The sequence below is a fragment of the Fundulus heteroclitus genome, chromosome 3 (genome assembly GCF_011125445.2).
Source record: "Fundulus heteroclitus isolate FHET01 chromosome 3, MU-UCD_Fhet_4.1, whole genome shotgun sequence".
Lineage (NCBI taxonomy): Eukaryota > Metazoa > Chordata > Actinopteri > Cyprinodontiformes > Fundulidae > Fundulus > Fundulus heteroclitus.
Window position 1 is genome coordinate 4,715,153 of NC_046363.1, and position 25,184 is coordinate 4,740,336.

Below are 25,184 nucleotides of genomic sequence, written 5' to 3' on the forward strand. Positions count from 1 at the left end.
GGCGGGTCTAGACTAAGCTCTGGATGGACAGAGCTGTGAACGGATCATCCGCAGCCCAGATGGGTTTTGTTATTTTTATGTTATTTGGTACAAACATTTATTCGCCATGTGGCAGCTAGCCCTCTGAAATTCACTCGCCAAACAGGAAATTTACTCGCATTTGGCGACTGGCGAGTGTTAATTTCGGACCCTGTCTATCGATTCGATGTATATCGCTGATAGAAAAAAAAGGATCAATAAAAAGTTCTCCTTCCTTCTGCATTCTAGACATGTAGGTTAATATTACAGTCATTACATCCTCTCAACCAATCAAACACAGACCCAGGTGCGCTCTGTCACCAAGCTCCGCCCCCTTCAAGAAGTTCAGAGAGACGTTGTGTTCTTTTTTTCTTTTTTATAAACTTATAGTTTTGATAAAAAAGTTGGTTGAATAAAGGGTTGAGTTTGAATTTAGTGTTTGTGAGTTCGCTAAGGTCGCTAAGTAACAGCATAAAATTACCAGGGCTGCACTTAAAATGTTTGTTTTGAATTTATTTTTATAACAACAAAGCGGTGTGACAGCTCACCTTTGGAAGCGTGTCACTCACACACAAAATAGCACCACATCTCTCCTTCTCCAGCGACACATGAATTTCAGCCATGTTCACTTAGAATTTTTTTTTCATCTTTTGCTTTGTGCACTGCTGTGCATCTTAACACCATGTGGGGACAGGCACTTTGAAAAAATAAGAGGCAAAAAATACGTTCACATTTGGCCCGTCTTCTTGGAAAGGCTGCCAGGATCTGGCGCAGAAGCTATTTTCTGACCGTTATTTGTAATCCTTCGATTAAAAGCTTATCTCATAGAAACAGACATCCAAAGCCAGCCACTGACTCCCTCCAGTCTTCAAATAAATAAATAAATAAATGCAAAAACTGTGACATCTGTGAGCTGAATGCAATGTTCTATTGAAGGACCCGCCTCGAGTCAGTTTCCCAGACCTCTGGGCTTTCAGAGTCAATATTTTTCCCCAGTGATCAACCTTAGGTCACACTGAGGATATGCCATCAAATCATCCTGCCATGGCTTCATTTTCCCATTTCCGTTTAGTCAGTCCAGCTGAGTCACAGGTCCCTCCTGAGGAGCAGCCGCTTGTCCCTAATGTGCTGGAGGAGATAGTGCCCCCTTTTCTCCACCAAGTGGACAAGAGGCCTGAGACCGGTGTGTCCTCCATAGCTATCCCAGAATTCTTTGTCTGTGTAGAGGGAGCGCAGGAGAAGATGTTCCAGACAGCCAGACTGGAGCACTGAGATAGCTTTCTCTGGAAACCTGGACAGAGACAACAGACAGTGAATGTAATGTGTTGTAGTGCTTTCACTGCAGCTCCATACTAGGATTAATGTGGATTCCTCACAGGGAGCAGTTTCTATTTGTACCTGAGTTTGTTTTAGGCTCTCCTGTCTGGGTCTCACTGAACTGTGAGGAGGTTCTCATGAACTTTGTTGTGTTTATCAGAAATAATTAAAAGTATAATTTTGACCGATATATTAAATTGCTTTATGGAGTTGTTGAGTAAAAGACATGTAAACTCCCGGGGTACACACACACACACACACACACACACACATATATATATATATATATATATATATATATATATATATATATATATATATATATATATATATACATATAACTAATGGGCCATAACTTTGTTTTTCTATTTTAAACTTGTAAACCCCCTCTGGAACTGTTTTATATAACTGCTTATTCCACCTATTAAACCATTTGCTTTTGCGGCTTGTATAAAACCTTTAAGAAAAGCTAAGTATGGGTCACTGAAGAATTAAAATGATAATATAAAAGAAATTGGATGCAAACTCACAAATAAAAGCAAAACAAAAACAGAAAAGATCGTATTAGATCATTTTCCCTTTGTGGACAATTTTTGGTGTTATATTCCCCTTATTTTGGGTTCCACCTGGGTCCTTTGGAAATAAAAATAATCTTGTAAAATTGCCATAGAAATATTTTGTGGGAACATGGCTTTTTAAATAAATGCCTATTATTTTTTTTAACAGTCTTTAGTTTTCTGTTAAAAGCTTGCACCCATATTCACAAAAAATCCTCAGACTAAAAGTACTTTTTAATGACATAATTAGGACAAATCTTAGAATTCTAATATTTTTCTTGTAATTCTACCTCTGTAGGACAAAACTGATTCACAAAGGACCTTAGACCTTAAGAGAGCACCTAGAGTGATACACTTTTAGGAGTAATGAGGACTTTAAATGAGCCTAAGAGTGTTTATGCATAGAAGGTGGTGGAAACAGAGGGAGCTGATTGGCTGATTCACCACCTGTGTGATGGAAATTAGCACATTAACTTTATTTAATTATCAATATGTGGAGAAGATAAAATGTATCATTCCCATAGAGGGAATTTCATTCTCCAGTAACGTAAATCTATTGTGGATAAATGAGAAAAATAATCAAGAATGATAAGTGGAGAAATGTCTAAACAATCTGGTACAGTGGAATTTTTAGATTGTTATTGCTCTCAATAATAAAAATTTTAGAAGAATTGGAAAAAGTTGCAGAAATGTATTCACAAACACACTCTAGAAGTACAATAATGTAAAGGCCATATACACAGAGGAACATTGTAAAAGAGGTGAGAAAGTATTTTCTGTGTTGTACATGATGATGCCAGTGGCCTAAATGGTTATTGAGAAGTTGCTTGTATGATGCCATCTCCTTGCTATTGATTGCTGCATGGGGCACTTCTCACTTTCCAGGCTGGTGTGTAAAAGCAGAGAAAAATACACTGATCCGTGGCAATGTGCTTCAAAGTCTGTGGACCAATTTACCTTTCAACAGTCCTCTATTCTCCTCCCAGACAGAGGCACTGCTCCTCTGTTCAGTTTGGTTTTTATTCCACCTTTTTCTGCATTTTATGTTGGTTGTTTTGCCAAATTCAACAGCTTTACACAAGCAGGCAATCCCAGTAATCTCAGTTATTTAGTATTACTGTAGGTTTTTGGCTTTGTCCTTTTATACATTTGAGCCAATCTTTAGATTACAGACAGATTAAAATTACTTATTCTATGCTTCTGGGGGAAAAAAAACATGGAGAGGAATTAGCATGAGGCTTTGAAGGAATTCAGTGTATAAGGTAATGTAGTTCAGCCTATGTGACCAATGGCGTGGGATATGGTTTGGCGTTTTTAATATCAGGATTTGTCACCATTTTCTTTCCATGATCGCCTCAATCTTTAGTTTTTCAATGCATTTTGCTGTTGTTTTGTGCTTTAGTATTTCATATTTATTCATATTCTCTTTCCTTTGTTCCCTTTGTCTTATTTATTTTATTTTCTCAGTTCAACTTCAGTTAAGCTGTGGACACATTGCATGACTTTTACATTCATCACAGATTTTAAAAGACTCCGTTTTCACACTAATGGACTGATTTCATTTTACAACTGAAAGACTGAGGATCAAAGTCTACAACATTCATCAGGCCAAGTGAAGGCGTCAACGCTCATGGAAACTCTGGTGAGGGCGACCATTCAATGGACCAAACAAACCAATAGGTGGCAGTAATGGAAGATATTCTCAGATGTTAGACGGGTCATTTCTGTTACCCTCTCCCATGAAAACAAAGAGACGCAATTTAAAATATGTTGCCTTTAATGGAGAAGTGAATATGATTTGGATATTGCTGACTGTATTCTTTATTATACTCATTTTGGGAGTTTGTAACATTTAATTGAGGCTGTGAGTTTGTAGAGTTTGCAACTGCTTTAAATGTTTGTTGTAATCGATGGTAAAATCAGGCAGAAAAACACGTGGTCTTCTCTCACAGCTCCACCCAGTTTCTAATCAACCACCAATTCTTGTTCAGTGATCAACTCTCCTGCTTGAAGTCAGTCAGCTCCTGTTTTTCCCACCTGCTTGTTTCCCTGTGTACCTCTGATGATTAGTTAATTTGGATTTCCTCGGGACTTGTGTTTTTGTAATTTCTGGATTTCATTAACGTAAAACTATTTGTTTTTTCAATCCTTCAGTTGTTTGTGTCCTGCTCCTCTCCATTTCATGAGTCCAAGATGACTAGTTCCTTTTAGAACTGATTTTAAAACCCAAACAACAGTAAGAACAAACACAAACTCAGACCTCAGTGGGCATTTTGGTGGTGTTGATTCTAAAGCTGCTCAACAAAAAGATGAATGGTTAAATGTTTTTTTTTTAATATATTAGTTCCCATCAGCGTTGCAGCTAGTATGAAGAGAATATCAAGATAAAAGTTATAACAGCAAATAATGCAAAATCGGAGAGCAGTAGGAAAATGTAGATTGTATCTAGATAGCTCAGGATAGCCTAAGCCACTCTAACTATAAGTTTGTCTAAAAGGAAAGTTTTATGCCTCGTTTTAAAAGTATACAGGGTGTCTGCCTCACAGACTACAACGGAGTTGGTTCCACAGGAACCTGATAAGTAAAATATCTGCCTCCCATTCTACTTTTAGAGACTCTAGGAACCACCAGTAGACCTGCAGTCTGAGAACGAAGTGCTCTGTTAGGAACATACGTATGTCCAAGTCTAAAAAGGATATCGGAGGTGTGTTCGATGTGTTTTGTTGGATTACTGATCTGAACTAGAGATTTCTACATAAGAATTCCTTTATTGTCCCGCAGTAGGGAAATTCAGCCGTGACAGTGTCAAACACAGACAGTTATGAGAATTATTAGAAATGAGAGAAGAAAAAAAGAACAATATTCAGCAGCTGCACTGTGCACTCACTCATCGATGCCTTCAAGCAGCCTGAAGTTGAGGTTGTCACTGGATTGCTGTGGTCTGCCCGAGTTATCTATGAACACAAGTCTGGAAGGATTGGTCTTCCTCACCTGAGCATACAGACACAGTAAAACATCAGTTAAACAGCTGACAGTGTTCACTGTGCAAAGATGTAGAATTGGGATGTTATATAAATATATAACATAGGTACCAATTGCACAAAGGCAGCAGCTGGTTCCCAACTTTTAGATCAAAAAACCTCCCTGCAGTCAGCCAAATGTACAAAATATTAAATTTTTTTTATATACCTTTTTAAACCACCAGGCGTAACATAGAAATTTGAAAGCAAAAATCTTGTCCCACCCACCTTCACCGTGGAGGCAACTAAGCTTGTCACACAAAAATCTATTTGTGTAATTGTGATCTCTTTAGTTCTACAGTTAACATCAAAAGATAGGAAAGTTAAAATGAACAGTATCACAATCAGCTTTTTAAGTGTTATAAGATTGGTGGATATCTCTCTCAAATTAGATACATTAGAAAACCTTTTATGACATTGCAGCTGCACACTGCAGGTACGTGGCTCAGACCTGTAACCAATCTTCAACAGAGTTGTTTTCCAGCAACATGCCAACAGGTGATTCTCATGACTTGTAGAAATACCATGGTAGGTTTTTGAACTAATCCAGCTGTTAAGTCTTTCAGTGGGCTCATCAATCAACATATGACCAACAAAGGGGGAAAAAAGTTTTGAAGCTGAGATCTCTCTAAAAAAAATTGTATCTTTGATCTTGACACCACCAGTACCATAGTGGTGTATCAATTGTCAGGGCTATGCTGGTAGTATACTCCTTCCATACATACTGGCGTAGCTTTTGAGCAATTCTGGACATCATTCCTAAGTGCTTTAATAGAAGGCAACTGGGCTTTAGAACCAGGGCATCCTCAGTTGCACCCTTTATATGGAGCTATCTGAAGCCAGAGCACTGAGCATCACCTGGCCACTGGTACAGATTTGTGGAAGACATACTGGTCAGAATCCAAGCCAAATAAGTGGAAGCCTTTACTGACAGATCAACTCAGTGGACAACAGCTACTTCAGGAGGAGGATGGCAAAAACTAACCTTGGCTTGTGTGTTCACAAACACATGAGAATCCATCTTGTACCGCTCCGGCTTAGCCCGTTTGTGTCAGAACCAAACACAGTTCGGTCAAATCACGTTGCAGTACGGAGGTTTGAGGCGGGACATCCGGTGTGACGAAAGCAAGAGCTGCTGAGCCCACAGTCAAACCAAAATAAACATGGCAGTGCAGGAGGACCCACACATAGCTCACCCTGTGCTGTGAAACCTCTGCAGATGGTCCGATCAAAAAAAAGTTACACATCACCTCTCTGCTGCGTGAGCTCCATTGGCTACCCCCTAGCCACGCTCATCAAATTCAAATCACTGATGACAATCAACAAAGTGTTTGATAGAATGGCTCCCATCCACTCTTATGTTATGCCCAGTCACTGCAGTCATCAAGGGGTTGTCAGCCAGCAGTGCATACAACATGCTCAAGACATTCCGTACTCTTTTCATCCGTATTTTTGGTAATGATGAAGGGACCTATCAAGTGCTACCAGAACAGGGCTCTATAAGATGGAAAAACTTCTGAGAGCAGCTTCTACCTGAGCACCTGCACTGTACTTTCATACCCCCTCTACAACAGTATTGCTTTCTGCACTTCCCTTTTTTCCTACATAGAATTTCTAAACCGTCACCTTTGACAGAACCTAACTAATGGTCTTCCTTCTGCTTAATTCATTGAAGGATTTGATATTTACTGTACCATTGCATCATCATTTGTAAGCCATTTTATATATAAAAAAACATCTGCCAATTGCAAAAAGATAAACCTTATTGCCAGTCTATCTAAAATCCTTGAAGATGTCACCCAGGAGGCCAGAGAAAAACCCAGAGTTCTGCAGGCCTCACTGCCTCAGTTAAAGTCCGACTTCATGACTGAGCAATAAGAAAAAGAGACCGGCGGTGGCTTCGCGGGGCCTGGCCCCCCGGGGGGCGGCCGGGGCCCCTGCCGCGAGGGCGGGGCGCCCCTGGGGCCTCTGGCCCCCAGGGCCCATGGCCAGGACCACTTCAGCGCGGCCGGCTGCCGGTGGAGCCCACGGGGTCGTCTCTCCTCTTTCCTCGGGGGAGGGGGGGGGGAAGGCTATAATTTATTTATTTACTTTCTTTTACTTTCTTTTTTAGGTATCACATTACACATGTCAGCTTAAATAATAATACATATGATTTAGCAATGGTATCAAGGTGTTACACGATTGTATCTGTTGCTTTATGTCTGTTGGTTGTGCTGTTCTTTTTGTGTCTCTTTCCAGGTGATGGAGCAGACAGAGGACGTTTTATCATTCTCTTCCTTTTATCTCTTCTTTCTTTCACCTCTTCTTTCTCTTTTTTTCTCTTCTTGTTTTTCTTTTACTCTCCCACTAAAAAAAAAAAAAAAAAAAAAAAAAAGAACAAGTCGCTTTGAAGCCACCCGCCGCCATATTGGTACTCCCTATTCCCCCCCAGTAACTAGGGAATATGTGCGGTACAGCATCAAACAACGATGATTTTCACATGTTCGGGTGGGTTGGGGGGTTTAAGTCTTTTAAAATGTCAAATGCCATATACTTTTATGCTGTGTCTGTTTATTAGCCTTTAAATCTGACATAGATTTACAATAGAGTTACATTAATTAACCAATTTAAGCACTCCAAAGAGCTTCAGTTTCTAAACTAGAAAAATCACATACATTTGCAAAATACACACTCAAGTGTACATGTATACATTACATATACAGCGTGTGTATGCACACACATTTCTGCATAATAATAATACTAATAGTATAATATACAAATGTGTATATATATATATATATATATATATATATATATATATATATATATATATATATATATATATATATATATATATATATATATATATATATAATATATGTGTGTGTGTAAATAACGTGCAAAATATTTCAGCACATAACTTCCTAGTAGTTGATAGTGTTAGTACATCCACTGACTGTAGAATTACCTGTGAAACGTTTTCACACAGCCAGAAAACTGCTTGTTGTTGCAACCAAATCCTATGGGGTTCTGTGAGAGTAGGGAGCAGCAAGATGGCCAGTGACTTCAGTTTTTCGGGCAAATCAGCAATCCAGTAAATAAATAGAGATCAGTGAGATAAACATATAAAGTAGACTAGACTCCGCATATGCTGCCGAGTTGCAGGAATTGTGGCCCCCATTTGTGCAGGAAATTATTGTTCAAATCGACGGATTGTTGATGTCAAGGATCGGGGATAACTTTTCACAGGATAACTAAGATTTTTTTATTTATGTAAAATTTCAGTTATCCCCTAATATTTTTTAAATGAACTGATAAAAATAATGCTACTGTGGAGGTAAACGAAATATTGCTGTTATAACATTTACTATCAAATTATTTTCAGATACTGTTTTTTTCGCCATATCAAATACACAATACCTCTGATGTTGCATATACTGCACAATATACAGATAGTAAAACATCTGACAGCAATAGTTTTCAAAGCTGACTCACGATTTTAGAAACCTTCATGCAGAGTGGTTGTTGAAGTAAGGTTGTAAGAAATTCAAAGCTGAGACATAAAGTACAAAACAAGTCCAGGATTCCCTTGAAAAGGAGATTCTTCATCGCAATGGGACTTTCCTGGTCAAATAATGGTTAAATACAAACGAGTATATGTATAAGAAAATAAGATTCCTTTGAATATTTTTTTGTGTATACAATCCCAAATCTCCTATTTTTGTTTTGAAGGTTTCCCAAAGATGAAAATGTGGGGAAGAAATGGGAAGTCTCTTTAAGCAGAGTGGGTTTCACTTAGAGTGATTCATCGATGCTCTGGAGTGAGTATTTTAAAGAGGATGATTTTAATAGGAGAGGTCAGATTGTCCAACTGAAAGATGGAGTAATTCCATCGTCTTTATAATGTCTATGGCTACATATGGACATATAAGAGTAGACCCCACATTGACTGTTTGGGTGCATAAACTATGGCCTCTCTCTTGGAGCAGTCATCCTGCAAAAAGCCCAAGGATGCCAGAGAGGCGAATCCTACTGTCTTCTCAGGATTTCTTATTGATTTGTTGGTAAAATGACACATAATCGTGTCATGTTGTCACTTTGCTTTATTTTTAATCCTTTACTTAAAAAAAACAATAAAATGAAAAGGTAAAAAAAAAAGAAAAAGAGACTGGGCAAAACTGGTCTACATGGAAAACTTCCAAGATCAGAACCACAGATCCCTCTCATATTTACCAGAGATTTTGATGACCCCTAACTCTTCTTTGAAGAATCTTCTGTAGAATGATGAGAAAATCCTTTACTTTTCTGTGTCCCGTGGTGAAGAATAAACACAGCATTCAGGAACCAGAATATCTTGCCAACAGTATGACATGGTGGCATGATTGTTTAGCACTGCTTTAGGACATGGACAACTTGAAGTAATTAATAGATCCACTCTAGCACTAAATCTTGAAAAATATCTGGCCATGGATTTTTGACCTTCGGCATTAGTCTGAGGCTTATACTGAAATATTGTAAATATGAATAAAACTGAAAGTATAGGCAGCCATTGCAGCGGTACAACTGACAAGAGTAGCGCTTTTACTTTTACTTTTTGTCCCCTTATACCAGGACAAAAAGAATACAAAATATTTAAATCTAGGGTGTTTTTTAATTCTACACAGGCTACATACTGGTTAAATCCATTTTAACATTTTATATTTCAACATTCCCATTTCCATTGATGATCTGACCACAGCAGGAAAAATCATTTCACTTTCAAACTGTACGAGTGAAACACAGATGTATTAATGCTGTACTCACCAGAATATGAACCAGTTGCAGGTCCTTGCTGTTGCCACATTTGCTGTGCAGCTGGTTCTCCACACAGAGTTCTGTTGGATCAGGTGTAAACCCACAGCAGTTCCTGTCCAGACGGTCGTTCACCTGCAAACAAGGTAAATGACCACAAGACAGATCTATAGTGTGGCCAAAATGAAAGAAAATTGTTTTTAAACACATTGGGGGCAGAAACACAGATCAATTTTCTACTGGCAAGGCAAGTTATATAGCACTTTTCAGTAAGAGAAAGTGCTGAGCTGCTCAACTTCTTCACCTTAGCTTGAACAGGCATGCCTTAAAAATTACAATGACAAAGTGAGTAAAGATCACACACAGAGAATACCACATACACACCAGTCAGCAATGTTGGTGAATAGTGCTTAAAAATTAACATGTAGCCATTCTAAAGATGCCGACAAACATGTTTTAACGTAATAGTTGGCTCAAAGCATAAATAAACAAGTTCAGTTTGGCCTTTACTGACACTAAACATTACTGCACTTGAAACAGATTAACTCAAACCCCAGCAGCTACACTTTTTCCCTCAATTTAAAACCGGGGTGTAAACTCCAGTTCTCAAGGTCCAACAACTTTTAGATGTGTCCCTGGTCCAACACACCTAAATTACATGGGTGAATTAGCTCCTCAGCATTCAGTCAAGTGCTAATGACCTGGTTGTTTGACTCAGAGCCATGTGGTTTCATCAGTGGTGTTAAAGAGTGAGAATGATGGAGTGAGACGTAGAGGCAACCCTGATTAGAAGTACTTTCAGCTGGGACTGCACTGATTAACTCTTTCTAAAGATTCTTGTCAATATTTAATATGAGAGTTTTGTGTGCATCAGCAGATTTGTGCAAGGCATGGGTCACACTACTATGGTGCACATGAGTAAAGGAAGGCAGATCTCTATGTGGTAAAGCCCCTCTGCTGTTTCTTCTGACTTTGCTGCCAGTTTTCACTCCCACACTGCACCCCAATCATCCTGAATTTACTCCAGCAGACTTGTGAAGACGGTACTAATATTGACTTACAGAGCCGCTCAACCCCAGCGAGCATCATGGGGAGACATTATGTGGGGCAGTCAGAGTCAGTACAACAGCATAGAACAGACTGTAAATTGAATCCACAGAGGCTACTCCAGTCACAATATTAATTCAAGTAATTTAAACTTTTTTACCTTCATTTTCACTTCTGATCTTCATCCTTTATCCTAGAAGTTGGCAATTTTTTAGGTATCTGTGGATGGAATTCTAAACAATAATAACTGAGTTCTCAGAGTTACTGAATAAGGAGACGGCGGTGATGAAGTTCCAGCATTTTTATTGAGAAACAGAGCGGAGATCACATAGATGGAAAGTAATCGCACCCCACGGTCCCGCTGCAATCTGCGTCTGCCCTGTCTCTGCCTGTCTTCATTCTAGCTTCCCTTCTAAATACCTCACAGCAGGCCCGCAGTTAGGCAAAACAGAGCCAGTCTGTCCTAGACCATCAGTATTCTGCATAGTAACACACAAGCATTGACCTTGCAATCAGCAAACAGTGGATCTCATACACAGACATCATGTCTCCTGGCCCTCTATGTCCGACTGCGCGAGGCCATGGTGAATTCAGAATAATACTGCATTAACACTCCACCCTTTTGATCACAGAGAGATCTGTGTGATCACACAAAACAAGTTGACCCATCACATGACTATGTGAACAAAACACAAAGGAACCATTTCAGTAAACTCATAATGTGGGACCCCAAAAGGTTCCGTTGTTGGAACCGGGCAGTGCTGGAACTTTTAGTAATGATCAACATGAATGCTTTATAGAGTTTGAACACACAAGATCAAAGGTTTAGCGTTTATCTACAATTTGGATTAAATAATTGAGCTAGGCCTGGTTTAGGTTCCTACGCGCACATTATTTTAATTTATTAGACTAGGTAAGCTAAACCTGTATACTAATTAAGGCCAAATCCGTCTACTCTCTCCCCACCCTGACAACCCTCATACTCGTTCCTCCACTCACAACTTCAATGGATAACCATCCACCACCCTCAAACTTACAAAACCTGTAGCCGAAGCAAGAGAGGTTCAGTGTGGGCGGGAAAACCCCAGAAAACGTTACCCACAGGGGTAGTAAAAACTGGTGAGACCCCCAGAGAGATCTGCTCTCGGCCAATCTGAGCCAGAACACCCCATATTGAATCTAAAATGTATTATTACCCAGTATTTAAGGATCTGTGATAACAATCAGATCCTGGTTCTCTCTGTATCTACATCAAAACATTGCATAAACCGTTTGTCTTGGTGTGTGTCCGAAGCTGACAGTTTCCATTCCTTATCATAAAACTACATTGATCAACATAATGCAACTTCAATCTGAAAAACTCACATGGATAGAAAAGGCAATTAGAATAATTTTATTGATACAATACTTTAAGACTTTGGTGCTCAGACCTTGGCAGGAAACATTCACGCTGAATTATACTTTAATATGCATAAGCAGGTGTATGAGAATAGGGATGTTTTCCCCCAGGCCTGAAACTGGTGGTGGAGTGGAGATAGACGAAGTTTGTTCAGTCCATTTGATGATCTATTTGAGCTAGATGTCATGAACTGTTCATGATGAGCAAGCATGAAGCGACTATAGAGAGGAAAATCTCCCCTTTGGGAAGAAACCTCTGGCAGAACCAGGCTCAACATGGCAGTCCTCTGCCGGACCGTTCAAAGGAGTGACTGGGAAATCCGTAAGAGTCCGGAGGAATTACACTCTGATAGGGACGAGGTTGAAGGAGGACCGTAGGAAAGACAGGCGGAGCTTGCTACGATGGTGAAGAAGGGGATGGAGGTGGGTTGAATCCAGTCATCAGAGTCCAAACCAGACACGGCGCAGCCACCGCTTGCCCGCTGTGCAGAAGGCCGAGACGAGGATGTGGAGTTCTTTTAAGATGAACCCAGGATGCTGATTGGCTTTGAGGAGAACCAGTTCAAAGCTGATAGGCTTGCGACGAAGGCGGGTGAGTCTCTGATTGGATGGGAGGTAGGCAATAGAGTTTCTTCAGACTGAAATCCCGCTTAAGCTCCACATTACAGTGTAGATGTCATAACATAAAGCTTCAACAATTTCCCTCAATGTGGCAATTTATTGTTTTGATATATTTTAAGTTTATGAAATGAAATGGTGGTTTTGAAAACATACACCTCTTTTTTTTACTATCCAGCCACAGAAATCCACTGAAAAAGTTACTCCACTCTGCATATTCTCAGGAGTAGGGGTCTTCAACACCAGTCCGTTGTCCCGGAACATTTAGACGTGTCCCCCGGTCCAACACACCTGAATCAAGTGGCAGAATTACCTCCTGAGTATGCAATCAAGTTAATCAGAGTCCTGCCAATGACTTGATTATATGACTCAGGTTTGTTGAAACACAGACACATATAAAAGTTGCAGAACACCTGACCTCAAGGACTGGAATTGAAGTCCCTGTTCTACGGCATGCATAACATAAAGAGAACATACAGTTGTAGAAGACGTACTCAGGTGCCAGAATGAAGTTTACACTATCCAGCTGTTGATACATTGGAGGTAAATATTGTTCACCAGTTCCACTGGCATCAAAACAACCACACACCAAAATCCTACAATCACCATGTTCTATGGTTTTTACAGTGTTCTTAACAAATATCTAAATTTCTCTGTGTTGTAAGCAAGACAGAGACCCCCCACACACACACACACACACTTTTAAAGGTGCTCTATTCATCCCAATGACCACAAGTCATTGCAGAAAGTTGTCCAAATATTTCTGAATGAGTCATATTAATTAATTAATTATCCAGCTTTGATCTAAGTCATAAGCATGTGTGTATTGATAGCAGTTACAGCTTTTGCTAGGGGGTACATGCTATGTGAACTCAGTGACACCCTTTCCTATGCCTTGCCATTGCTCTCATGTTGCTAGGCAACCAACTGCATTCAGAGAGTCCCTTGCAGTGTTGGAGACATGTTATAACATTTATCTATGGTATCTGTTCTTGCTCGACATTTTTTTCGTCTCACAGTAAAGTAAACATATTTTCAAATTAACTTCAAAGAGTTCAGAATCAGTTCCTTTGGGGTTGATAAAGCATTTTTCTTTTTGGGCACAATATTTTCTTCTCTGCCTTTCTGATAAGTTCAGTCTTCTTTGATTCAGAACTTAATTTTAAATTAGCTTGTTTTTTGTTGCTAATCTAGTGTAAAACACTGTCTACGTGTTCTTGCCGCTGTCATGCCCAAATTTCCCCATTGTAGTACAGTAAAGGTATTTCTTATCTTATCTTGAAATGACCCATTATTGCAGAAGATCAATTGAAGGATCTGCAAAGTACTAAAAAAATAATGCTAAGTCAGAACCAGTGGTGGGCACAGTGCTATTTTGCAAACAGTTAATTGCAGAGCTAACTCTTTGTTCATCGCATTATCGTTATTGCGAAATTCAGAAACTGTTTGCAGAATGCTTAGCATCTACTTTATTGGGTTTTGATACCCTTAAGTACGATAACAATATTCAAGATATTCATTCGCTGTTTACGTCACTTTCCTTGCTCTCACCACACAATACACATCCACAGAGATTTCTCCACACAACAGTAGCAGTCCTGCTTCAACAACAAAATAAAATAAATAAATTAATAGCTGTGCTGTTTTCTTCTTACTTTCCTTCTTCTTGTTATAATGTGGTCTTTATGTGGTCACCTCCCATCGCTCAAAAACAGAGATGCTGGTATTTGTGTTTTTAATTTTTCTTTTCTGTAAACAGTGCGCTGCTATGTGACCCTAACCCTGTAAGTTGTAGTGTAACTGAGCTTTCTGGGTGTGCTACTGGCACCACGCCGGAAGGAGACTGGGGTCAGAGCTGGGCTTTTCGGTTGCCGTGTGGCTCTGTGAGACTCTTTTGTTTTTCAAACCCTTCTATACAAAATACCGGCCTGGCACTTGTTTACTGCCTACACTATGGCAGTCCTTGAGGGACATTCAACGAGCATGTTATGGGTAGGAAAACATTTTTCTACACAGCAATGATGAAACCGATTTTTTTTCATGTTTTTCGTTTCATAAATAGCGCACATTAAACATAATGTTGATATAACTTATGTTAAAACAACAAGTAGCCCAGAAGGTCATCATTTTTTAATGCATGTTTTTTAAAAGAAGAGTCTGATTGCAGAAGGGAAAAGGAACCTCCACAAACGCTCACACTGTGTTTCATGCTTCCATTAGTGTTGCCATATCCGCCTATTATAAGTAACTTTGGGCTTTTTAATTTATACTGTTTACAAGGTAGATTGTCTGTTGGGCTTGTTTGTTTTCATAGAGCTGGTGGCTTGTTTTTCTCGCAAGAGCTTTAAGACACACCGATTTTTTTAGATGCATCTGCCTGAGCACAGAGGGATAGAGTATTCATGTCAACTGCCGGTATAAAAGTTAAAATCTAAAAGTCTTTTATTCTTTTTCAGCTACCCTCTTACATGCAGCCCTGTGCACGTTCGTCATGCACCATATGCATGCAGCAACATTTGTCTAAAAAACATTGACTGAATGACAGCCATTGGTTATCGATTAACGGCTAGCATTAGCTTATTCAAATTTCCTTGTTCATGTTTAATGGCAGTGAAGCTAATATTTTTGTTTGCGGAATATTGGTTTGCAAAGCTAACTTTTTGTGGCCCACCACTGGCCAGAACAAAAAAGAACAGAGCATTTTACTTTTTACCTATAAAGTCTCTTTAGACTACATTTGTTGTGAACTGGGGCTATATACATAAACTGAATTGAACTGAACACAAGAAAAAATTGTGAACCATACATGTAACTCATTGAGGGACATAAACCAAAAAATAATTCCCCTTTCATCAGAGCATAGGAGGTGCTGAGGGAGCAGGTAGGAACAAGTGTTCAGAAGAACAGGGCAGATCAGTTGGAGGCTAGTAGAGTTTGGCCGGTTTACAGGGATTGACTTCTGGCAGCAAGGGGGAGAATCTGCCTCATGGGTTTTTCATATTCAGCCCCACACACACTGTAGATGAGTGTTAGTTACACAGTCGATCTTAGAAGAAAGCAGCTCCAAATTACTGCTGCAGGCTGTGAAAGCAGAGGCTCCATCATGCCTCTGCAGATCAACATGTCAGGGGGAGCTGAAGAAAACTTTCAAAACAAAGTGAGACACCAGACAGCATACCTGCATCAAAACTGAATAAAAAGGAATCTATTCTCAGTGTATGATAACTTCTACTAAGCATTTCAACTTTATTCCAATATGATAACCCTGGCAGAGACCAGTGGCCTACTTTCAAAATGTGGCACACAAACATGTTCTCTGTGTTAGCCCCCAAACTGGAATAATCTACTAATACATATAAGAGCTGCTCATTACCTCAAGACTTTTGAGTTGCATTTAAAGACCCATCTCTACTTCTAGGCTTTTGAACTAAATAGAGCTTAACTATTTTAATGTTAACATTCATTTTATTTTTAAACCAATGAAATATTGTATTAATGTCTTGTCTATGTGTTTGTCTTTTTCTTTTGAACTACTATCACTTTGGTGCAACTTGTTTCCTGTAAAGTGCTGTACAATGACCACAAAGACAATTTTATCAATTTCTGACAACCATGGGCTGCATGATGGTGCAGTCAGTAGCATGTTAAATTGCAACAAAAAGGTCCTCGGTTCAACTCCCTGCAAATGCCTATCTGGATAGAGTTGGCCTGTTCCCCCTCTGCAAGGGTGGGTTCGCTTCAAATGCTTTCTCCCACAGTCCTATACAGGCATGTTAGGTTGTTTGGTCTGTCTAAATCGCCCTTAGGTATGACTTTGTGTGTGCATGGTTGTTTGTTGTGTTTTGCCCTGCAGTGAACCAGCAATCTCTCTCCCTCCTAACTGGACAAATTATCAGATAAGTATTCACTTATCAATTAAAATGGGAGATGTAGACTTTGGTATCTCAACTTTTGACCTGTTTACCTTATGTTGTACTATGTACTTATGCCTGAGTTCAGAAATATACACCGGACACAGTCTACTTTTATCTACATTCTAAGCTTCCAGGTACCTGCTTTTTTCATTCAAGCTTTTCTCTTTATTTAGGACATAGAAATGCATAAAAATCCATCCATCCATTGTCTATACCTACTTATCCTTGCTGGGTCACGGGGCGCTGGTACCTATCTCTAATGGTCAATGGGCAAGAGGCTGGGTAGACCTTGAATAGGCTGTGTATTTACAGACATTTACTTCCCCATCCCCGCTTAATGTTCCTCATTAAGGGATTGCCAATGGTTCAGGGTATGTTAAATGTTTAGTTTCCTTTTCAGGTTATTTGTATGTTTCTGTCTTGAATTACTGGTGTTCTGGGAACATGGTGTGCAAACTGTGGAAAGCTTTGTTAAAGTTTCAACAGAAAAACACAAATAAACATAGGTTAGTTACTGTTAAGGCATTAAAGCTGGGAGAAAGGGGTAATTTCTTGTGAGATTTATGTAAATGACAGAATAGATATACACACAGCACAATGACCTAACAAACTTGAGACTCCAACACACACACACACACACACACACACACACACACACACACACACACACACACACACACACACACACACACACACACACACACACACACACACACACACACACACAGATTCGTTATAACTTGGGCTGCATCACAGCAGGCAAAACCATGTTCTTTTAGCCAAAGTTAAACACCCTTATTTAGCATAATTACATTAACCTTAATGATGACATAAAATGTGTATTGTGTCATGGCATGGGGGTGTGCACAGAATAACTATCTAGAGCTGTTAGTTGAATGAACAACTCTGGTGCAGGCAACAGTTACGTACACAGAATAACAGTTTAACAGGTTTATTGAGAGACAATTGAGATAATGTAGGTCTTCTGGTCTCCTGGTTTGGATCTAACTGAACACATAAGAGGAGAGGTTAGTGGTCATTGTCTAAACTGTAGATGATGAAGCAATGATGCTAAAAACAGAATGTGGTCTTTCTGTTGTCAGAGGAAGAGTGCCTAGGAGTGGGTGTAGGGTATAGGATCAGCATCGGAGGGTAAACAGGCAGGAAAACGTGAGGTAAAAGGCTGAGTGCAAGACGCGATTGTTTTCCAAAGGTTGGTCCAACGAGCAGAATCTAACAGTGGTGAACACACTGAACTAATAATAAACTACTACAAACACAAATCGTGTTTGTATGAGAGTTCCTCCCTCATTTCAAACCTGCAACACGTTCCAACAAACAAAGTAGCAAAGTGACTACTTTGCTTCTCACAGTAACTAGGGTACAACAGTAGTTAACATTTTAGGTTTCATTTTGACCCATCTTTCTTATAACTATGTCTGAAGGCGTGCAACCGTAAAGAACTCCATGCAAAGCAGGCCAGGTCAGTCACACCTTGTGTGTGGAATCTGGTTCTACTTTGTTCTGTTGAAAATGCATGGACATCGATGGAAATCGGGAGAGGCAGAGAGAACTGCCTGGCAGAGTGATCTTTTTTTTCATCAGTGAATGCATCATCCCTGAACGCTACCAGGTAATGGTGACAACAGTTAAAGGTAGCAGAGAGGTGAAATAGCCTGTTTTAACGTAAACTTTATTTCCTGCGACATGTTTAGACACGTCCTATTCATTCATCCAAAAGAGAGAGTAACATTTAGCAGATAACAGTGAAGTGGAACATATTCCAGCTAAGTCGCTCTGTTTTATCCTGAGGAGCTTTCAGCCTCTGTCTGTCACGGGAACATACTGGACTGGAAAAATATGGTAAAAATCTTGGTTCTGTAGGAAATACATGTGGTAAAGCTGTAAACGTCAACTCCGTGATCACTTTGCCAGAACTGATCTGCCATAACATAATGACACAACCCATTACCGTGATAGAAACCCTGCATCCTAGTATTCATTTCTGCAGGACCAATGAGTTTATAGGCATGTTTCAGGATCATGTTTTGAACTGTCCAGGGTGTTGTCTGTGTTCCCACTGTAAGAGCAATTTACATAAAACATGCTGACTGACGCTGAGCAGTTCCTCCTTCTTTTTATTACTTTTATTAAGAAATGCATCTCAAGGCTGATCATGGGACTGAAAGGGACTTTAGAAATACCATCAGGTTTGACTCGCTGTCCTATGCAAATGTGCTGATCACTGCAATTCTATTAAGTGTTGGTTACACAAGCACACGACTGTCACACCAGGTTGCATAAAACTAGACTTGTCAGCATATGACCCGGACATAATAATCCATGCTATAATCATAACTCGACTAGACTTTTGCAACACACTTTCTGTTGGAATCAGTCAGGCCTCTCTTTCACGCCTTCAACGTGTTTAGAGTGCTGCTGCTCAGTGTTTAACCCGTACACACAAACACAAGCATATCTCACCTGTTTAGTCTTCTCTCCAATGGCTTCCTGTGTGCCAAAGAATTGTTTTTCTGTAAATTTGATCAAGGTACAGAAAAACATATAACTAGCAAAAAAAAGATATACTGCAGCTTCTTAGCTAATTTCCATCTGCAGTCCCTGTGGCACATAATAAGGAAAATTCAAGCTAAACAATATGCTCGTGCTGAGAGAATGAGAATAGTTCATTTAAGATTATTTCGATGAAATACCATCTATAATCCACAGTTAAAAACATACATACAGTGGTAATCATAAAACACATAATCATTAATCTAGATGAAAAAACATCTTAAGAAGAGTTAATCATATTGTAGTTGGTTTCTTAAAATACATTATTTTGTTTCCTTGTATAATCCTATTTATTTTTTTTATTCAGTACCGAGTTGGTTCCAGTCTTTTATGGACTTTTAAGAACAAGCAGATTCTCCAAAGGCCGTTTGCTTTCCCATCTGGTGTTGGACCTTCAGATCTTTCCCTCAGCTGAAAGATGCACAATCCAAGAACCCTAAAAACTACTAAATGACCAAACATCTTAGGATTGTGACACCTTGGTTCCAAAATGATGAAACAAGTTGGCCTTAAACATCACACTTGCTTTTTCTGTTGCTGTTTTTAAAAACTCACTTATTTTCTGTGGGTTTATACACAACATGAGTTGGTTTCTTGTGGTTTCATTTTTTTTACAACTTTGTAGAACATTTTATTCAGCTTTTACTGTTTTTTGGTCTGTTTTTTATGTGTGCCATTGTTGCTCTGACCTAGTACTGCACAGCAGATGTTAAAAACATTTTTAATATAAAATTTATTTAGAGCTTCTGCGGGAGACATAAAATTTAAAACAAGGACGGTAAACTATGAAGTATCTGGTTTCAAGAGGGACTCCAGCCTATCACCAAGTTTGGGTTAACCCTTCAATAAGCTGAAAACACTTCAATTTAATGAGGTGTTTTCAGGTTTTTTCAAAGATAACAATGTATTTGTGCATGTGGTGAATTACAGCGCTTTGCAAAACTGCTGAGACACCATGAACTTCTCACATTTTTAATGCTCCAAACAAGAACTGAGTTTCTTCCTGCCACTCTTCCGTAAAGGTCAGAGGTGTGCAGTGCATGTCTAATAGTTGCCCTGTGGACAGATTGTTCCACCTGACCTGTGGATCTCTGCAGCTCCTCCAGAGTTATCACAACCTCCTTGACTGCTTCTCTGATCAATCCTCCCCTTTCCCAGCCTGTCAGTTCAGGTGCACTGCCATGTCTTGGTAAGTCTGCAGATGGCCTATCCTCTCCCTATGTTCAGATGATTGATTGAACAGAACTCTGGGAGTTGTTCAAAGGTTGAGAAATTGTTTTAGAACCCCACCCTGCTTTAAACTGCACCAGAACGTTCTCCCTGGCCTGTCCGCAGGGTTCCTTGATCTTCATGACACTGGCTGTTCTCTAATGTTCTGTAACAAACCCCTGAGACCCGAAACAGAACAGCACACAACTGGACTCCATTAAAGAGGTGACTTCTGAAGGGGGCTGAATGTAAACATAGGCCACATTTAGCAGATTATTAACTAAAAGATTTAAGAACCATGTGCTGTTTATGTTCCCCATCACAGTGATGCACTGATTTGGGTTGGTCTGTCACACAAAATCCCAATACAACACGTTAAAGTTAGTGGTTGTGACACGACCAAATGTGCAAAAGTTTAGCAGGTATGAATACTCTTACAAAGCGCTGTAACTAGCAGAAGAAGAAAAAGAATACTAAAAAAAGAAGACTCTTCTCTTACTTGTAATAAGAAGTCAAACAGAGCCAGTCGCCCCCACTCTGCGTGCAGAACTCCCACACACGGCTCTGTACTCAGGCCTGTTTGGTTCCCACATCTGGCCCGTAACAGCTTCTGGTACTGGACCCAGCCTAGAGGCACGGAGTTCTGGTCACTGTCTCTGTCATCAAGATGCTGAATGTCAGGATCCCACCAAACCACAGGTCTCGGGTTGCCGTCAATGTATCTATAGGGCAGAATGTTATTGTGGAACGTTCTGAGAACCGCTGGCAGGCTTCTGTTGAGTCCGAGGACTCTGTCCAGGTGGAACGCAAACACTTCAAACCAGTCTTCAGGGCGTTTGATCAAGGAGCAGAGCCCACGCTGGCAGCGCTCGCTGTGAGTAGTGTTATGTCCGGCTCCATGCTGCTGTGAATCCTTCAGCTGTGGGATGTTCTGTGACAGACCAACACATAAATTCACACTTTAGTTGGGTTTCTACTGAGAACATAGACATACACTCATATAATGACGTCATATGTCGTAGTCAATCAAAACTGTAATCTATTTATTCCAGGTTGGCATATTTTCTCCTAGGGCTGGACGATATAGAAAAGAAGCATATCGATAAAATAGATATGTTGATTGATATAGATAATTATCAACAAATTCTCACGTTTTTCTAAAGCATAACACCGGGACACAGTTGGCCCATGGTGGAAGAGGGGGGTCCCAGAACTGTTCTCTTCAAATATCAAATTATGGGCCAGAATTTTATTTTATCTTTTCAAAATAGGCATATTTGTGAAGAAAAACGTTGGCCTAAAACTCAAGTTATTTCCTTATTTTCCTGCCTATCTGTCCTGAGTTCAGTCAGTGAGTTTATGTCATCATATCTGTTCATTCCGCATGTTTCCTGCTAGGCTAGGTTCCGCTCTCCTCCTGGCTCTCCCTGTCAGGTCCTTGCTCTCTCTCCCTCAGCTTAATTACCATTACACCTTTCACATACACTAATTGTTCCATCTGCCTTTCCCTCGGTCTCCTCCTCTATTTATTCAGCCAGCTCATCCACAGTCATTCTGTTCTGGTCTCCACCTTATTGTGTTTCTGATCCTTGTTTCACCTACCTGCTTCTACGTTCTGCTGTTTCATTATTAATAAACCACTTCTCACCTTAACATGCAGCTCCCTAACCTCTTGTCTGCACTTCGATTCATTTCCAATGCTCAACATTATGACAGGTTTTTTAATGGCATCTGGACACTGTTCTAACCAGGGGAATTTTAAAAAGTCCAAAATATGGAAAAGAGGCCTTCAAGCTAAACAGTAGTTAATCTACTAGCGACAGATTACCACGCATGGGGCCCTTCCTTGATTATTTTTGGCCCAGGAAAGGCTGTCAGTTGCCGTGACTTTGGGTAAAACTATATTTTTTATTTTGGATAAACTTATTTCTGGATCCAAACACACACTTTTCGTCTCCTTCTCACACTCTTTCCAAACGTGTTGCATCTTTTGCCAAAGAAGGAAAGCCTGGGATCACAGCAGAAAACAACTTTTGTTAAGGCTTCTCACTGAAGGGTGGGGTGTGGAATATTATTATTATATGGACTGCTTGGACGCAATATTTGGATTTGCTTATATCCCAAGTGCCATGTGTTGATACTCTGCCTGCCAGTAATATTTCTGGCCGGCAGGACAGACACACTGTGATATGAAAGCTCCTAACAAGTGATTAAAAAAAGGGTAGAGAAAATATGGGTGAGCCACAAATGATGGCGTCATCACAATATTTAACATTATTATAGCAATTCCAGGTTTTTCCAACGTGTTGCAGGCCTGGAGACAGGCTGTGACCACAGACTGGGCTGACTAACCATCACAACAGCTAGCTGTAAGACTTTTCAGCCACATTGGAGGTTTACTGAACACAAAGGCCTATTCAAATGAGATCTGAATCGAATGAAGTCCAACTGGATTTCTTTTGTTTTCTCATGGCTGTAAAAAGCCCCAAGAACAATATGCAGTTAGGGGTTCTCCAAGCACTGCGTACAGTATACTAATGATCTTATCAGATTGTGCTGCTTCCAAACATGGAAGATGTCTTTTTCATCTGCCTTTAAAGCACCTCTGTTTCATCAAGCGCTCGTAAAAGAAGTAAGCAGCGGGAGAGCACAGCTCAAGCTGTTGGAGAATACACAATCTCTCTCCATCATCCAGAGTCCTGGGTCTTCTCTGATGCTTTCTTAAGCTCAGCCCTCAGAGTTTCTACATGATTAAAGTCTGATGAAAACAACAGGCCAGGCTGTGTTAAAAAGGGCGTGTTCTGTTGTTCCAGCTGCTCCTGCACACACAAGCTCATCACATGCAGCGCCAAACAGGACGAGGGACAGCGCGCTGTCTGCAGACACGTTCCATTTTACATGTTTAGATATCAGCTCAAACATCCCGTTTAGTACATCATAACTCGCTTTTCAGAACTGCAAAAAAGCCTAACGTATAGTGACAAACCATGTAGAGTGCAATATAACAGTATTTCCCCACTCACACATTTCTTCTGTGCTTTTCTCTACGGGAATAACGTTTCATATCAAACACATGTTAATATCAAACAAAGATAACGTGAATAAATACTAATTCACTTTTTCACACAGGGTATCTGTAAGATAGATTTTTTTACCCCCCCCCCCCCAAACGCAGGACTATTGTGATGAAAGCATGTTTCATTTGAACCAAAAACCAAAATTGCTATAGCCGCCGTTCAACCCAAAGAGGGCAGCACTAAGACGGTTTTGAGACAAATATGGCAGAACTAAACAAGTTCACATGCAAATGCACGGCAACATCAAAGTACGCCCGGTTTATACAGTTTATCTGCAAAAAAAAAGTAGATTTTGGGGTGAGCTACACTCTGTTCCCCTCAATGTGATACCAAAAAGATTGAGAAATACCTGGTGGTGTGAAGGAGGATCTAATGCCACCTGGAGGACCTGTCCATGTGCAGGCACCCTGGTCTTACTGACAACTTCCCCACCAGTCAGGAGCTGCATCTTCTCTATGTCATCCCTGCTGAGCCAGGGAAGATGCTGCAGGTCTCCGCCTACCCTGACCCTTCTTTGGTCATCGTCTGAAAAGTCGTGCTCTCCAAAGCTCTGACACCAGTTCCTGTCATCATCCTTACGAGAGGTGGCTTCGAGTTGGGACGGCGCCTTTCTGCCGTCCGGTGACACAGGATGCTCCTTGACTTCAGGAGCATCTTTGGAAAAATGATGGTCCTTTGTCAGATCACTTGAGGCTTTTTCCTCCTTCCCCACACTGACAGCTTTCCCAGGAGGCTTTGGGCTTTTGTGTCGTCCCAAAGTCCTGTGATGTTGGTTTTGCTTTGCACTTGTTTGGCTGCCTTTCATTTGTCTGTCTGCAGCCTGGTTCAAGTGTCTGCCTGCCTCTGTGCGTGCAGATCTCCTCCCTTTTTTTATGGCGTGTGCTGGAGAAGGCTTGCGTTCTCCTGTGGGAACAGCTCCTTTGTCACGCTCGTGTTTCTGTACAGTGTGCTTCACCCCAGCAGCGTGGCTGCTTGGCTCACTTCTCTGCTGCAGCTCTGTGTTGTTCCCTGTAAGGTCAGAAAGGGGAGAGCGCTGATGACTTGCTTCCAGGAATATGTCAGCCGTCCCTCTTCTTCTGGAAGCGATGCCTTGGCTTCTTTGTTTCTTTTTGTGAATGTCAGCATCACCTCTGGCTTTTACTCTGTTTTTAACATCTCTACCAGCATGCTGACGTAGCGCTGAGCGTGTGGATGTCTCTTTCCCAGAGCCGTGTCTCCATGTCCTGGTGCGGATGTGAGGATTCGGCTGCTGGAAGCCGCCAACCGCAGCGGGCTCTACAACCCTGGACCTGGGTTTGAATTCCTCTGCAGAGCTCAGGCCCCGGGATGACCGCCGGTCAATGTGAGCAGGCGGCAGAGGGAGAGGCAGAGTGACCGCCATCAAAATAACCATGAGGAAGAGGAGTAAGAGGGGAGAAAGGAGAAGAATCCATCTTGGGCCACAGCAGAGTTTTGACCACATTCTCCAGCTCTGACCAAAGGAAGCACACAAAAGGAAAGAGGAATGCCAGTTAGAGACCAGCAGAACCATAATTATAATGGAGTAGGATCATAAATCTCAAGGTTAGCAATTTTCTCTAAACAGAAAACAGTACTTATGCTTAGGAAGGGTTTTCTCTGCACAGCTTCTGGCTGCACACGGCTCACAGAGCCATGCTGCAG

At 40.6% G+C, this 25,184-nt stretch overlaps 1 protein-coding gene across 1 annotated transcript; it reads right to left on the minus strand.

Moving 5' to 3' along the window:
- Window positions 1-505: 505 nt before the first annotated feature.
- Window positions 506-24,741, minus strand: gask1a (golgi associated kinase 1A). The gene is made up of 6 exons (XM_036128997.1): window positions 23,872-24,741; window positions 20,945-21,376; window positions 19,147-19,173; window positions 9,698-9,820; window positions 4,780-4,883; window positions 506-1,309 (listed from the first exon to the last, which is right to left on the minus strand). The coding sequence occupies exons 1-6, from the start codon at window positions 24,325-24,327 to the stop codon at window positions 1,105-1,107; spliced, it is 1,347 nt and encodes a 448-aa protein (XP_035984890.1). The 5' UTR covers window positions 24,328-24,741; the 3' UTR covers window positions 506-1,104.
- Between the last annotated feature and the right edge of the window lie 443 nt (window positions 24,742-25,184).

Coding starts and splice junctions, on each gene's coding strand:
- gask1a (XM_036128997.1), bottom strand. CDS start 24,327: ATGAAAGGCAGCCAAACAAGTGCAAAGCAAAACCAACATCACAGGACT. Junction 19,174..20,944: donor TGTTTGACTTCTTATTACAA/GTAAGAGAAGAG, acceptor TTTGGCACACAG/GAAGCCATTGGAGAGAAGAC. Junction 9,821..19,146: donor TTGGAGAGAAGACTAAACAG/GTGAGATATGCT, acceptor CCTTGTTTGCAG/GTGAACGACCGTCTGGACAG.